The 17,448-nt window shown below is 35.1% G+C and overlaps 1 protein-coding gene across 1 annotated transcript in view; it reads right to left on the bottom strand.

The window, feature by feature from the left end:
- The window catches only part of LOC121408383 (probable ATP-dependent RNA helicase DDX52), a 33,533-nt gene that overhangs the window by 7,622 nt on the left and 8,463 nt on the right, over positions 1-17,448 (bottom strand). The window contains exons 2-8 of the mRNA XM_041599843.1: positions 16,644-16,767; positions 7,731-7,798; positions 4,714-4,899; positions 4,074-4,154; positions 3,245-3,419; positions 1,475-1,547; positions 349-552 (exon numbers count right to left, since the gene is read on the bottom strand). Coding sequence (XP_041455777.1) covers positions 349-552; positions 1,475-1,547; positions 3,245-3,419; positions 4,074-4,154; positions 4,714-4,899; positions 7,731-7,798; positions 16,644-16,767 — 911 coding nt within the window. The remainder of the gene's footprint in view (positions 1-348; positions 553-1,474; positions 1,548-3,244; positions 3,420-4,073; positions 4,155-4,713; positions 4,900-7,730; positions 7,799-16,643; positions 16,768-17,448) is intronic.

Genomic DNA, 17,448 nt, shown 5'->3' with positions numbered 1-17,448 from the left:
ATTTCTCATTAAAAAATGAAAGAAAATATAGGATTTTCTGGAAAAAAGTTCGGGCAGTCATTTTCAGATTGAAAAAAAAAATGATAAGCCATGTCTGTGCATGCATTCACTTTCCACACGATTCAGGGATTTTGATGAGAAAGGCTGCATTTTGAGGCCGTCACATGAAATGTCCTAAATTCATTATTTTTTCACCATTTTGAGTCAGATTTTTTTAATGAATACCTGTCTGTGTATTGCATGTGTAAAGTTCTAGCTGGTTTCATATCTTCTTTTGTTAGAATCGCGCATGCGCGTGTGCGCAGACAAAGGGGACTGGGCAGACTTGGGGGAACTTGCCATACTAACCTAGCACCAACACTGACCGTCACTACATTATCGAGATTCATCCTGCACCACTGCTGTACATCAAAGGCAAAGGTCGCACTGAACATTGCACGCCGGACTTGAGACGAGTCACAGGCTTGGTAGATGATTCCAAGCTGATCCCTGAAGCCGGTTTTCCCCTCCTCGAAAAGCTTATCCGATTCATCTATAATCAGCCATTCAACACTGCAACGAATATGGAATGAATAAATACAATCAAAAGCATCTATTTTGTGATTTTTTTTTATACTTTGTCAAGTTTATAGAAATGGAATGACTTTGGCTTGCTCCAGATTACTCCACCCTTTCCCATTACTGCATCCCCCTCACTCCACCCTCTTCCACTACCATAACGGAAATTCAATGCAATAAAGTATTATTGAATAACAGATTACTGCACAAAACAAATCTTTTCAAAATAAGAGCTTAAGGGTAGTGTTTTATGAAAGGACTTGTCAGGCGTTTTAACTGACAAGTCCCATTTTATCCAACAGTTACCCTGGGGGGGGGGGCAGTCAAATGTTTTGCTGTAAACACGCATGACCAAAAAAACGCGTTTAGAGGGGTGTTTTTTCAGTTTTGGATGCGGTCCGCGCGTGGACTTGATAAGGGTATCAAAAACACAGATTTTCAAGAAAAAGGGTGGTTTTGAAAGACTGGTCAATGTTCAATTACGGGATCCAACGTATTTAGGGTAATTTTTCCCGAAAGATTTTCTTTTTAAAGACTAGCGAAACGTGTTAAGGCTATGTTTTTATTCCCCAAGCTTTTTCCCTGAGGTCATATTTTGGCGACAACTTGTTTAGGGGTCAAAATGTGTAAATAAAGCCCGCAAAAAACTTGTTTAGGGGTCATTTTGCACAGAGAAAAACTTGTTTAGGGGGTGTTTGTAAATTCCTTGGTCACGTGTGTGTACAGCAATATATTTGACTGCCCCCCCCTCGGGCAGTTACCATAGTTACAGTGCTTCTCAGAATCAAGGAAAGTCAGATCTGACAACTTGTCGTTTAAAAAAAAATGAAACACTCTCCTGACCTCAAATAATAAACACATATGCACTGGAAACCGATATGAACATAGTATAGGGGTGTGTTTAATTCAAACATACTTATTTAATCTGATGGCGGGAGGATCTTGCTGGAGAAGGTAAACCAATCTGTTGGGTGTTGAGACAAGGATATCTAAAGAAAAAAAAAGGATTAAGAAAAAGATTGAAAGGAATGCCTCTGGAAGTTTTGCCTGAATTACCGTGATACATGTAGCAGCAGCGTTCACTTTTTACAATGAAATATCAAACATTCTCTCTTTAATAAACAAAAATATAATTCAATGTTTTGGTGTCCTAATATATTTTTTCCCCATTAACAATGTCCATGAAATAAAACTGATTTTGCTTCTCACCTGTTTTACATATCTCAGTGGAGCATTATCACAAACACCCAAAGAAAAAATTTGGTAGGACTCGGCTCAATATATATATATATAATGCAAGCAACTCTTATCATAAGATATGACGCTGGTTATTATGAAAATACTGGTCCCCTCTTTAACCGTTTCAAGACTTAAACAAGTGGAATGCCTCTGGCCGTCTCCCCTGCATCACGCGGTTCAATATAGAAGCAGTGCTGACTTTGAATACTACTCTTACTCGCACAAGATGTTCAGTGATACATGGTTACTCTTATGTCCACTTTTTATGAACTAAACCAATAAACTTACAGAGATATGATGGTTATTCAACAAAAAACCCCTACATGGCCAAAGTTCATTGACCTTACATGACCTTTGACCTTGATCATGTGACCTGAAACTCGCACAGGATGTTCAGTGACACTTGATTACTCTTATGTACAACATTCATGAATCAGATCCATAAACTTTCAAAGTTATGATGGTAATTCAACAGATACACCCAATTCGGCCAAAGTTCATTGACCTTTGCCCTTGGTCATGTGACCTGAAATGCGCACAGGATGTTCAGTGATACTTGATTACTCTAATGTCCAAGTTTAATGAACTAGACCAATAAACTTTCAAAGTTATGATGGTAATTCAACAGATACCCCCGATTCGGCCAAAGTTCATTGACCGTAAATGACTTTTGACCTTAATCATGAGACCTGAAACTTGCACAAAATGTTCAGTGATGCTTGATTACTATTATGTCCAAGTTTCATGAATCAGATCCATAAACTTTCAAAGTTATGATGGGAATTCAACAGATATCCCCAATTCGGCCAAAGTTCATTGACCCTAAATGACCTTTGACCTTGGTCATGTGACGTGAAACACATGCAGGATGTTCAGTGATACTTGATTAACCTTATGTCCAAGTTTCATGAACTAGGTCCATATATTTTCTAAGTTATGATGACATTTCAAAAACTTAACCTCAGGTTAAGATTTCGATGTTGATCCCTCCAACATGGTCTAAGTTCATTGACCCTAAATGACCTTTGACCTTGGTCATGTGACATGAAACTCTAATAGGATGTTCAGTAATACTTGATTAACCTTATGGCCAAGTTTTATTAACTAGGTCCATATACTTTCTAAGTTATGACGTCATTTCAAAAACTTAACCTCAGGTTGAGATTTGATGTTGACGCCGCCACCGCCGTCGTCGGAAAGTGACGCCTATAGTCTCACTTTGCTTTGCAGGTGAGACAAAAATTAATGATATACATAAATTTCAAATTGCTTTGTTTATGTTTAGGTTTCACTGTCGCCAATTACCAATAGCATTTGATCATATGTTCCTTCTGAATTCATTTATTCATAATTATCCCACAAGAACCTCAACAAATTTACATTTATCAAACCTGCTAACCGCCTTAGCCCATAGGTCAATAAGACATACTGGTCACAATAAAATTACCAAATTTCTGTGCAGTGTGAGGTCCAAACTTCTGCGCTGCCTTAGCCCCATTTTCGATGGTGTGTACGCGGAGTCCGCTGCCCTTGGATAATCTCATTAATTCCCTGTATGTCTGTTGAGAGAGCTCCCTCGTTGGCGAAAGCACCACAGCACGGAAACCTTTCTTCTGCGGACCCTGGAATTGTTATTTCCATTAGCATATTAAGATTATTTGCTGATTTTTGCCATGAATTCGAAGATTTTAGTAAGAAAAGACTATAGAGTGATATTTGCAAGCATAACACCTAACCTGGGGGCCCCCACAGTTTTTTTCACAATAAGTCTGTAACATCATTTCAATCCTTTTTTCTCTCAAGACTAGTGCAACATTTTTAGAACAAATTTGTAGTGTCCAGGCACGCAGTTCCAAAAGTATGCAACATTTACATGTAGTGCATCGCAGACCAATAATTCCTTAAAAATGTGATTTCATGTACAAATCAAATGAAAATTGTACTTTTACCCAAAATTTATAGAAGTATCCTAATTTTTTAATTTCATTGATAGATTAATTAATTTTATGTTGTTTCATATTGGAAGTGTTGCTGATCAATGATTCCCAATGGAAAAAAAGGGGAAAAATACATAGGAAATTTTTAAAATGACAAAATACAAAAAAATCAGTCATCGTCATCATCATCAGTCATTGTCATCATCATCATCATCATCATCAGTCATCATTATCAGTGATCCTTCATCATTGCTCATATTTCATCATCATCAGTGATCAGTGATAATCAGTGATGATCATAATATTTATGAACGATAAGGATGACAATGACTACATTACCTTTAGCTGATGTATTACTGGCAGCAGAAAGGCAGCTGTCTTTCCTGAGCCAGTGGGTGCACATGCTAGGAGCTCACGACGCTAGATGATTTAAGAAAAAAATAATAGAAAGATTAAATGGGAACATAGTTTGAAATTTGAAAATAATTTAAGAGTAAACTGCAAGGAGAATTACGTTTGCAGCGAGACAGCAATTTCTCCTAGAAAAATTACAAAATAAAATAAAGGAATATGAAATCCCACAAGAAAGTGAGGTGTGACATGCAGATCCTGTTTAAGACTCCGTTAATGGTTTGAAAATCAATATTCACAAATTATAAAGCACGCAATTGATGGAAAGATGAAAATACATGATTTATTTATTGTTATTGATAGTGTCATTAAATTTTTTATATACATTAACAAAATAGCAGTTTCTTGCCTGCAAATCGCCACCGGAACCCGGAAAGGATTTTGACCCACTCAGAGGAGAAAAGAAAATCATCTTTGTAACAGGGCTTTATGGATGGTTTATATTCAGTGCATGCTCTTATGAAAAACCATATTCAAGGTATTCACGAGTAAACAGAAAACACAACCTTTTATGAACAGGCAACTTTGTAGACAGGATATTTGTCTGCAAGTAATTATAATGACTCACATGCATAAGTATTGGTATGGCTTGCATCTGGATTGGCGTGGGCGCGTGGTACCCAACCTCCATAATGTTCTGGATGACATCATCAGAGAGTCCATATTCCTCCTGCAGCTCTCCAAACGTCTCCACCGGGTCAGGAATATCCTCCCCTTGAACATGGATCCGATTCCTTTTGCGGATTGCCTTTATCTGGAAAAAAAAATCACAATGTAAATTTGTATTATTCATTATAACAAATGCAGAAAAATCCTAATTGAGAAAAGATTTCACTACAACCAGCCCAGTGCAGAGGGAAAATTTGTGTAGAGGGAAAATCTTTCAATTCAATTGCTTGCTGATGCCTTTGTTTGATTTTTCTGTCTGAATGCCAAAAAAAAACCAATAATCAGATGTATTTTGAAAGATTAAAATCAAATAATAAATGACAATCTGCTGAAGAAATATTTCCGAAATTGTCTTCTGTCCGATATAGAGTACTGAAGTTTGACGTCATCAATTTTCACTTTTTGTATATCAGCGTTTTTGACACCATACATGTATTTTGATAGAACATGATGAAAAACTGCCACAAGCCAAATTTGGTGGGGATGTAGTAATGGTCTGGTTCCTAACACTTATTGTAGTCTTCAATGGGGCTAGTTATGTATTCATGAGGTCATATCTAAGGCCCCCATGGACGGTTCCCACTAAATTTGGGTAGTGAAGGTTTTTCATTTAATATGCTCTACCAAAATAAGGCATAAAAAATGCCGAAGTGCTAAAAAGGTTTTTGGTGACATCATCACTTCGGTATTTTGTTGTTTAATTTGGTTCTTCTTCGAAACTTGATTAAGGACACTCATAACATTCAGTACATATGCAATATCACACAATGCATCATACCCACACAGGAGGCTAAAGTGGGACAGTGAGCAGAAATTTAGCTTTATATACATTTATCCTCAATCATGCACAATGGGGGCATCATGGTCTAGTGGTTACGACTCACGTCCTTCAATCAGAGGGACAGGGGTTCGAATCCCAGCCTGGAGTGTTTTCCTTCAGCAAGAAATTTACCAACACTGTGCTGCACTCAACCCGGGTGAGGTGGATGGGTCGAGAGGTAGGATTTATTCCTTGAATGATTTAGCGCCAATATGGTGGCTCAGCTACAGCCGGGGTAATAATATGATACCAAGTTTTAAGCATAGTACTATGTAAAGTAACATCGACTGGCGCAAGCATATCTTTGTTGCAATTGTTAGATACAAGGTTGATATGTCTACGCAGATTCTGCAGTCTGTTTCGTCTCACCTTTGTAAGATAAAAAATTATCTCAGATAAGATTCCATATTTTATCAGCAAGATAAAATGCTTATCAGCAAGATAAAATGTGATCTCAGAATAGCAAATTCATTTTTAACGATAAAATAAAATGCTTTAAAACTAAAATGACCTCAGAATACCACCCCAGGACTTTTGGCCCAGACCAGACCATATTCTCACATAATAAATAATATATTATGCACTGTAGAACGGATGAAGCACTTTAATTACGGTTTGTCCATTGTGCATAATCCCACCTATACCCACATTTATTTCATGTGTGTGCTTACCACATTTTATATAACAAATTTTTAGTATTTTACATGTACATTATCCTCATCAAGTTTAATACTGAGAGATCATATGAACTTGACTTTTAATTTCAGAGGGATCTCATCACCAAAGAGGATTATTCAAACTGAAGAGGGAAGGCAACTGACGTCAAGAGAGTGCTCAGGCTTGCCGTGAAGGAAAAACTTCAAATCAGCATTAGTCAGAATCCTGAGTGCATGGCAGGTGTCCCTATAGACCCACTGGTGTTCAAGGAAGTATTCACACCTTTTAAGAATACTCGAGACCGTGACTTAATGAATGCCCTGTATGCCAACCTAGGTCCTGATTGGATTGTGAGAATCACTAATAAAGAGTGGGAGTTTGCATTTGTCAAAGAAAAGAGCATGAATCTAAAGCTGACAAAGACAAGATCAATAACCAAATTTGTTGAAGGTGATGGTACATTACAAGAACATCACTTAGAGAGAGGATGCTTCAGGTTCATAAGATCAGTAGCGGACCGTGACCCGGAGGAGACAAAGCATTGGAGGGGGGAGGGGCACTGCATTGTTTGTGAACAATGCCTTGCCCCCCCAATGCTTTGTCTCCACGGGGTCACAGTCCGCCACTGCATAAGATCATATGGGACACGCAAGGAATGGGAGTACAATAAGAAATCATGTTAGGACCAGAGGGTTTTTTTTCTGGGTTGTGTTTGGATTTACAGTTGAAGTTTTGTCTGATTTCAGACTTTTTACACTTGTTTTACTTAAATGCCATTTTCATATTTTATGCAGTTTGATTCATCAAATCAAAGGGGAATCAAACCCCAAAAAGAAATTGTTTTTAGAGGAAAAATCAGGTACATCTTGGTGAAAGTTTCCCATTGCTTGTCTGATTTCTTTAAAGATTCACCACTTTTTAAAACTTATTTTTCTCTCTCACACATCATTTCGTATGGCCAAGGTTGGATTCCCCTAAAATGATACTGGTATAAGTGACTGTGTTAGGCCTTTTTCATATTTAATGCAGTTTGATTTATCAAAGTTATTCCTTGAATGCTTTAGCGCCTATATGGCCGCTCAGCTGCAGCCGCGGTAATAATGATATACCAAGTATATTTTTCAGCGCCTTGACCACATAATCAATGTGGATTTGGCGCTTTAGAAATACTCTATATTATTATAATTATTAATATCAACAATTATTCTCCTTATTTAGAAACATAATTTTGTGTGCTTTCTAGACATTATGTACTATTTTTACTGATTTTCACTGTGCAGGCCTACCAAACAATTTTGGTAATATGACTAAAGTTGAGCATATTCTCTCTACATACATGTAGGATACTACCGGTAGTGTCTGGTATGGACATACTGTCAATCTTAAATGATCAGGCTCAACTACCATCCTTTCTCCTGAATATTTTTTAGTATTCTTACCTTTTCAGTTCTTCCAGACCCTTTAGAATTACCATGTTCACTTGTTGTAACCGTCTCACCAGCAGAAACTGCAATAAAAAGACATTTTGAAATACCATGGCAATGACGTACATATTCACTTCATGTGATGTGAGAGCAAACAAGTGGAAGTATCGCCTGCATTTATTACACAATTCAACACAGCAGTAGTGTTGATTTTGGAAACTATAAAATTGTTCACAAAGGGAGAAAACATAAGTCATATGATCTGATATACAAGTCCATTGACCTCAAATGACCTTGACTATTAAAGAAACTTATTTTTCATTAATTTGATTAATGGAAAAATATAAATTCTAATTAAAAATTCTGAAATGGCCTGTGACCTTGACCCAGTATAGGATTAGTAAAAAATGAAATTATACTCGTCCACTTCACGAAACCTAAAGTGAGATGTCCCCTTTGAATTACTCGCAAATGGGTGAATTGAGCCACTTTTTAATATGAAAATTAAAAAGTATTTCAATTATGCTTAAGATTTCTTATGGAGCCAGACTTCATAGAAGAGTATTCCAAAGTTTGCCTGGTGGGCTGCTTGGCTGATGTAAGCCTTAATATGGAAATTGGTCAATACTTAGCATTAATGAGAGCTATTTCAGAGCCGACCATAGAAAAATAGCTTGTCATCCCCTTTTATTTTCAATGTTGGGTGTCTAGGGGAAGAATGGTGTACTCACCACAAAATGCTAACAGAGGGGATAGCATTTCAATTTCATTAAACTTGGCGTTCCAAAAAATAAATGAACTATGAAACCACAAACTTATTCAAAAGATGGTTTTTGTATTTTACAAACTGAAAACTTGGGATAGGTAAGTTTTGTACAGGGCCTTGAACTTTGAAGGACCCAAAATCTATGATCTGGCAATTCCATAAAATATATACACTACAGGGAAAAAGAAACTTGGCATGATTTTGCGGGATGCGCATTTTCCCGTTAGGCACTTTTTGATCAAAACACGATGCAATCTCGAAGCAATCACGATGCAATCCCGTTATTTTTAGGCCACTTCAAAATGGATAACGGGATTTTCAACCCGCAAGATCGATATTTCAACACGCTATCAACCCGATAGAAAATCCTTAATTCCCGATAGACAGCGGGCCACTGCTAGCGCGCGCATCAAACGCGTCCCCCGATAGAAATCCATGTGCGCAGCTCTTGACCGAGTGACCCAGTTATAGTTACGTCTTTGGCTTTAATAAAGGACGAGTAGATTCTCTTTCCAATGTTTATTTACGGTGCTAGCTCCATGATTTATTTTCCAGTGTTTGTTACCAATGACTTCTTCCGTTTAAAGGACGATTAGATAATCCTTTTTTATCTTTCATTTTTATCTTTTCTGTAATTTTATAAAACTTTAATCAGGTACGTATTTCATTCAAACAACGAGTATTTTCATCATTTTCTGTTCATTACGTTTTTTTTATTTTTATTTCATCATGTCTTTTATAAAAGATTCGCTTTCCATCATTTACTGTTCATTGTTGTTGTTTTTAATCAGTAATAATTCGTTCATTTAAAGGACGAGTAGATTTGCTAACCATTTTGTGTTCATCAATTCTGTGTTTTTTTATTTCATCATCACGCTTTCCGCCATTTCCTGTTCATAAATTCTGTATTTCTTATTTTATCAGTTAGTCGTTCATTTAAAGAACGAGTAGATTTGCTTACCATCGTTTTTCTGTTCATTCTTTTTTCCCATTTAATCGGTCACGACTTTCATTCAAGGACGAGTATAATTCAGTTTTGAGTTTTATTATGGAGTTATGAAATAGAGATTGTAACAGAATTAATCGTAGTTATAGAAATTTGAATAAAAACACAACCTTGAGATACGAAATCCATATTAAGAATGGAACAGAGATGACTATATTTGCTAACCATCATTTTTTTGTTCATCAATTCTTTGTTGTTATTTTCATCACTTATGACTTTTCATCAAAGAAGATTTACTTTCCATAATTCCATTATTTTCTGTTCATTAATTTTTTTAATTATTATTTTATCAGTTACGTCTGCATACGTCGTTCATCTAAAGGACAAGTGAGATTCGTCTCCCATAATTTTCTGTTCGTCAGTTATGTGTATTTTTTTAAATTTCATCACTTATGTCTTTTATTCGAGGAAGATTTGCTTTCCATCATTTTCTGTTCAATGTTTTTTTTAATCCGTAATACGTCGTTCATTTAAAGGACGAGAAGATTTACTAACCATCATTTTCTGTTCATCAATTCTGTTTTTTTTTATTTCATCACTTACGTCTTTTGTTAAAAGATTCGCTTTCCGCCATTTTCTGTTCATAAATTCTGTATTTCTTATTTTATCAGTTACGTCGTTCATTTAAAGAGCGAGTAGATTTGCTTGCCGTCATTTTTCTGTTCATTCTCCTTTTTTTCATTTAATCGGTTACAACGTTCATTTAAAGGACGAGTATTATTCAGTTTTGAGTTTTATTTATGGAGTTATGAAATAGAGATTTAGAATCAAGTTATTGTAACGGAATTAAACATATAGTTATACTTAAATAAAAAAACAACCTTTGAGATACGAAATCCATATTAAGAATGGAACAGAGATGACTATATTTGCTAACCATCATGTTTTTGTTAATCAATTCTGTGTTATTTTCATCACTTACGACTTTAAATCAAAGAAGATTCACTTTCCATAATTCCATTATTTTCTGTTCATTAATTCTGTATTTTTTTATTTTATCAGTTACGTCTGTAATACGTCGTTCATCTAAAGGACAAGTGAGATTCGTCTCCCATAATTTTCTGTTCGTCAATTATGTGTTTTTTTTTTATTTCATCACTTTTACGTCTTTTATTCGAGGAAGATTTGCTTTCCATCATTGTTCGTTGTTTTTTTAATCCGTAATACGTCGTTCATTTACAGGACGAGAAGATTTGCTCACAATCATTTTCTGTTCATCAATTCTGTTTTTTTTTTATTTCATCACTTACGTCTTTTGTTAAAAGATCCGCTTTCCGCCATTTTCTGTTCATAAATTCTGTATTTCTTATTTTATCAGTTACGTCGTTCATTTAAAGAGCGAGTAGATTTGCTTGCCATCATTTTTCTGTTCATGCTTTTTTTCCATTTAATCGGTTACGACGTTCATTCAAAGGACGAGTATTATTCAGTTTTGAGTTTTTATCTATGGAGTTATGAATTAGAGATTTAGAATCAAGTTATTGTAACGGAATTAATCATATAGTTATAGAATAACTTAAATAAAAAACACAACCTTTGAGATACGAAATCTATTAAGAATTGAACAGAGATGACTATATTGGCTAACCATCATTTTTTGTTTATCAATTCTGCATGTGTTTATTTTCATCACTATCGACTTTTAATCAAAGAAGATTCACTCTCAATCATTTTTCTGTTCAATTCTGTATTTTTATTTTATCAATTACATCGTTCATTGCAAGAACAAATCTATTCCCTTTCCATCATTTTTTAGTCCCCAAAATTGTTTTTTTAATTGTTTCATCAATTACGTCTTTTATTCATAGAAACGCTTTCCATCATTTTTCTGTTCAACAATTCTGTATTTTTATTTTATCAGTTACATCGTTCATTCCAAGAACCAATAGATCCCCTTTCCATCATTTTTCTCTTCATCATTGTTTTTTCATCAGTTATACGTCAAAGAACGAATAGATTCGCTTTCCATCATTTTTCTGTTCATCAGCAACTCTTTTTTTATATTTAATCAGTTACTTTGTTTATCTGAAGGAGGGATGGATTCGCATTTTCTGTTCATCAATTCTATGTTTGTTTTTTTCAGCTACACCTTTCATTCAAAGAAGATGTAGATTTGCCTGACATCATTTTCTGTTCATCAATTCTGTTTTTTTAATCACTTGTATCCATGGTTCATTCAAAGAACGAGTAGTTTTATTTTCCATCATTTTTCTATTCATCAAGACAGACATTGTACCTTAATTCCTAAGAGGATTTGAATAGTAAATGGAAATGTTCAAAACAAATTGTCAAAGCCTTCATTTGCTGAAAATAATAAATTGTTTAAAATAACGTGATAAGTAATTTTCCTATATTTCCAAATTTTCACAACATAATGAAGCACACTATCAGTAGATTTTATTTTCAAGAGGCCAAACATCTTTATGGAAAGAGGGGTGCGATATTCCAAAGCTGGTGTCATATCGTAAAAAAATTGTAATAGGCCTATCTGTATTTTGGTGTATTTTTTCGGGGGTGGAAGTCTGATTGATTTTAAAAATATTTATGTATTTGATATGATGAGTGTTAAGTCATATCCATTGGCATTGCGGCATAGACCCCAACCGCCCTTCAAAGCATTATCATATTTTGTGCGAATAAATCTTTCATCCACCCAACTAATGTATAGTGAGTGGAATATAATGTGTACAACTTGTTATAAAGTTTTGTATATTTTTCTAACAACTGCGGATCGAATGCTGAGAGAGAAGAATATTGGGGATAATGGGAAATAAAATGCAGAATCGTGTGCAGGACACGGCGAAGATGACAAAAAGGACAACTCCATATTCCGTATCCGTCCGACCAGGACATTCATGAAATTTTCTGTCCCTGATTTCTTTTACTTTACTGCGGTGTTAATTCAACACCAGTCTGGAATCTATATGACCACACTAGAGAGGTGTTAAAAAAACATTGGTTTGGTTTTGGACTAATTCCAAATATGCGTTTATACAACACCAATTATTATTAATAAATCATCGATTTGAATTAAAGCCGGTGTTGTTTCAACACTTCTTTCGTGTGGTCATATATTCCAGACTGTTGTTCAATAAACACCGCAGTTTTTGCAGTGTGGTCAGTTTATGAAAATGAAGTAAAACTTGAGAAAAAAGGGAATCGGACGTACAAAAGGTTGATAATTTTTTGGAATTGTCCAAAAGGAAGGGAAATAAGAAAGGACCAGGTTCAGGACATGGCTAAGAAGTCGAAGAAAATTATAAGGAAAATAAAAAAAGGAATAAACTACAAAAGAGGAGGAAGAGAAGAGGAAGAAAATATTTCGCTCTGTGCAATCAAAATGAACGTCTCTTTTATTGCCGTAAACATGGTAAATGCGTTTGTTTCCGAACAATTTTGTTTTGGTGCCTTCTTCAAGATCTCAAGTCGTAACGAAACTCATTTGAAAAAAAAATATTTTAGAAAAGGCAAGTACAACTCGTATCTTTCAAATGTTAGGGATGATTTCACGTCGTATAACATATTTTTGTGATATTTTTACCTCACAACTCTTTACGAATACGAACCTTCAACAATTCTTAGATTATTATTTCTTATACCTCTTTACCATGCCGTGTGCTCCAAGATCCAATCGAATCTCGTATTATTTCGAAAGTGAAGTATCCGATTTTACGTTATAAATCATATCGATATGATATGATTTATACTTCAATACATTTTACGAATCCATATGTTGAAAACCAACAATATTTCTAGATTATTCATACTTTTTATCAAGCCAGGGCGCTCCAATATCCAAGCGAAACTCGTATCTTTCAAAAGCTAATAATGATTTTTTAACTCCAAATTCTTTACGAATATGTTAAGAACCTTCAACAATTTTACATTATCATTTTCATATAATTTGATCTGGCTAAGGTGCTCCAATATCCAAGCGAAACTCGTAGCTTTCGAAAGCTAAGAAAAATTATTTTACGTCATAGATTACAAAGTCATGGATATGATTACTTTCTTCGTTAAAACTTTTTACGAATAATTATGTCAAGAACCTTCAACAAAATTAATAGATTATCAATCATTTTCATACGCTTTAATCAGACCAAGGAGCTCCAATATCCAAGCGCAACTCCTATCTTTCAAATGCTGAGTATGATAATTTCATGTCATAAATCATAGCTGACATGATTACGTCATAACTCTTACGAATAAAGAACCATCAACAATTTCTAGATTATATTTTGTACCTTTTTATCAGGGTCTGTGCTCCAAGATCGAAGCGAAACTCATATATTTCGGAAGTAAATTTGAGTGATTTTACATCATGAATCATATCGATATGATTATATTTTAACCTCAAAACTCTTTACGAATTTGTTAAGAACTTACAATTATTTTTAGATCATCATTAATTTCAAGTCGTAAATGGGTGATTTCAAGTTCGGTGTTGACCTTTTTGGTGTTGGTGTATGGTCAATTTTTACACGATTATAACGCCAAACATAAAATGAAGATGGTCCCGAAAAGTCAATCACTAGTTGTTGAGATGACAATTATGTGATCTGAATCAGTTATGCAAACTTGAATAAGTTTTAGAGTTAGGGGAAGCAATCAAAATTTCAACACCATCAGGGCCGACACCGGACTTGAAATATCTCAATCAGATGATTTCCATTTCATAACTCTTTACAAATATGTTAAGGAACTTCAACCATTTTATAGATTATCATTTTATACCCGTTTTGTCACACCGGGATGTTTCTATTATTCCGAAAATGAGTCTTTAATATTTCTTATCGGAGAACATAAATTCTGTTCAAAATGTAAATGGACATTATCTGAAATTGTGAAAGCCTCAAGACAATCTTAAAACATGTCCCGCCTTATAATCATGAATAAGAAGGGTTTCCTCTTTACAAAAAAAAACACATTCGGATATTCAATGAATGATCTGTGAACACGCAATATTCATGTCAGAGTAAAAATGAATTAGCAATGAAAGTCGTCAATACAGTTACATTTCCACTTCAATCCTTTTTGTTCAGTTTCGCGCAAGGGTGATCATTCCCTTTAAAATCATTTCCTGTTGTTGTCTCGCCTTTTAAAAGGTGCGCGCGCATGTCCTGAAACTAGCTTGCGCATACATCTATCGCGCAAAAACGCGCGTCAAACCAACGGGATCTCGGTGGAAGCAAGGAAATCACGTTAGAAGCGGGGATGAAAATCACGACCGCGCACGATAAAATCACGACCGAGCACGCTAGAATTTGCGTCTCACTTTTGAGTTTCCCGCTACAAATCCGTTCAAATCCCGTTAGACCATCCCGCACATTTGCTAGCGTGTTTCACGATCCCGAATGCCAAGTTTCTTTTTCCCTGTAGTGTACGTCCGACCCCATGTATGTGAGACCTTCATGAAATTTCCAGTCTCTAATTTCCGGTTCTTTTGACAGTCTGTAATGCTCGCAAATTATCATGACTTTGTCAGTTTCTGAAGTGAGGTAAAAATTGGGGTCAGATGTACAAAAAGGTTGATTATTTTGCATACATTCGTAATTCCGAAGCTTGGTTATTCCGAAGGTTTGTATTTCTGAAGGTTCGTAATTCCGAAGGTTCGTTAGTCTGAAAACGAAGTGAGGTTCGTTAATCCGAAAAAGAAATGAGGTTCGTAATTCTGAAGGTTCGTTAGTCCAAAAACTAAATGATTAACTAACCTTATTTTGTTTTCGGACTAATAAACCTTCTGAACAACAAACCTTATTTCTTTTTTTTTTATAAACGAACCTTTGAAACATCGAACCTTATTTTGTTTTCAGATTATCGAACCTTGGAATAACGCCACAAATTATCGGATTAACGAACCCTTTTACGTTTTCGGATTAACGAACATCGAGGTAAAGGCAATTTACGTGTTTTGGAATTACGAACCTTCGGAATTACGAAGTGTAACCGATTATTTTACGGAATCGCCCATCTGTGACAATCGTGATGTAAGCAAGGTGTCAAATCAAAATTGAAAATTAAGTTCTATTGTAATAAACATTCACAAGAACAAAACCATGCATTCTTGATAAAGCTGACCTTTGAGAACTTCAGTTGCCTTTTTAGGAAAACACTGTATAAATAAGTAGAGCGCCTCTGGCAGTCTCACCTGCATTACGCAATTCAATATAGCAGCAGTGCCGACTTTGAAAACTAATATAAAATAATTATTCACAAAAAGACACCATTCATATAATGATACAATACTACGTTTATTGATCCTAAATGACATTTGACCTTGATCATGTGACCTAAGACTTGTCAGTGTTACAAAATTACCCCTTTTTCCACAATTAATAAACTATATCCATAAACTTTGAAAGTCATGACAAGAATTTATTACCTCCAACATGGCCAAAGTTCATTGACCTTTAATGACCTTGATCTTGGTCATATGACCTGAAACTTACACAGGAGGTTCAGTGATACTTGATTACAATGTACTCTAATGTCCAAATTTTATGAATTAGATCCAAAACCTTTCAAAGTTATGATGGTACTTCAACAAATACCCCCAACTGGCCAAAGTTCACATATTTTTGATGTTGGTCATGTGACCTGAATCTCACACAGGATGTTTAGTGATACATGATTACTCTATGTCCAAGTTTATGAATCAGATCCATAAACTTTCAAAGTTATCATGGCAATTCAACAAGTAGTAAATGAGATTTGATCTTTGTCATGTGAATTGAAACTCAAACAAAATGTTCAGTAATATTTGATTACCTTTATGGCCAAGTTTCATGAACTAGGTCCATAGGCCTATACTTTTTTCTAAGTTATGATGACATTTCAAAAACTTAATCTCAATTTAAGATTTCAATACTGACTCCACCAACATGGTCTAAACTCATTGAACCTAAATGACTTTTGACCTTGGTCATGTGACCTGAAAATTGGGCAGGATGATACGTAACACTTGACTGAACTTATGTCTAAGTTTCATGAATTAGGTCCATTTACTTTCTAAGTTATGCTGTCATTTCAAAAACTTAACCTTCGGTTAAGATTTTATGTTGATGCTGCCGCCGCCGCCGCCATCGTAAAAGTGGTGCCTATAGTCTCACTATGCTATGCAGGTGAGACAAAAACCAATGAGGAAAGATGGACAAACCTTTTTGTTTCTTTGTGGCATTTATTTTATGTGTTTCATCCAAGCTTCTTTTGTTGTTTCCAAAGATATCCAAAGCTTTAATGATGTCTTGTTGTGGAAGCTGCTTCCCAGTAGGTTTTATAATCTGCATTATTTGAAGAAAAAAAAATGCTTCTAAAGACTCACTGTTAGCTTTCACAAGAAAATGTGATGGACCCTCACTATCCAATTAAATGGAGGACATTTCCCCTTAAATTTTATTTGTCAAAATAAATTACAAAAAACAAGTAATGCCAGTTGCAAATAACACTATGAATTGGATATCAAATTATGACATGTCCTATAAAATCAAACACTTGAATTAGAGGCATAAGTTAACATTATAGACGTAATTAAACTAGAAATTTGACGTGTCAAAAGGACACAGATGCCCCCGCTTAACGCGATCAGAAATTCATTCAATATGATTGAACTAATATCGTGCAGAAACTAATATGAACATATAACATAATGAACAAATTTAGACCTTTGAACCAACTCGCATACATGAGCTGTGACCTTTGACCTGCAGACTCTAAATTCAAACGTAGCCTGTATTTTTGTGTCATCTACCTACACACCAAAATTTGTTAAAATCCATTGAATATTTGTCGAGTGATTGCGCAGAAACCAACTCGCATATTTGAATTGAATTGAATTGAATTGAAAAGGTTTTATTCAAAATAATTGCACGTTGCAGCCAAAAGGCTGAATTGTGTACAATTTACAGGTATATACATGTATAAATAGGTGATTTAAAAACATCAAAACTTGACATGATTAAGAG

The sequence above is a fragment of the Lytechinus variegatus genome, chromosome 2 (genome assembly GCF_018143015.1).
Source record: "Lytechinus variegatus isolate NC3 chromosome 2, Lvar_3.0, whole genome shotgun sequence".
Taxonomy (NCBI): Eukaryota; Metazoa; Echinodermata; class Echinoidea; order Temnopleuroida; family Toxopneustidae; genus Lytechinus; species Lytechinus variegatus.
The sequence above is the reverse complement of the archived record's forward strand: the minus strand, read 5'-3'. Positions and strand labels throughout refer to the sequence as shown.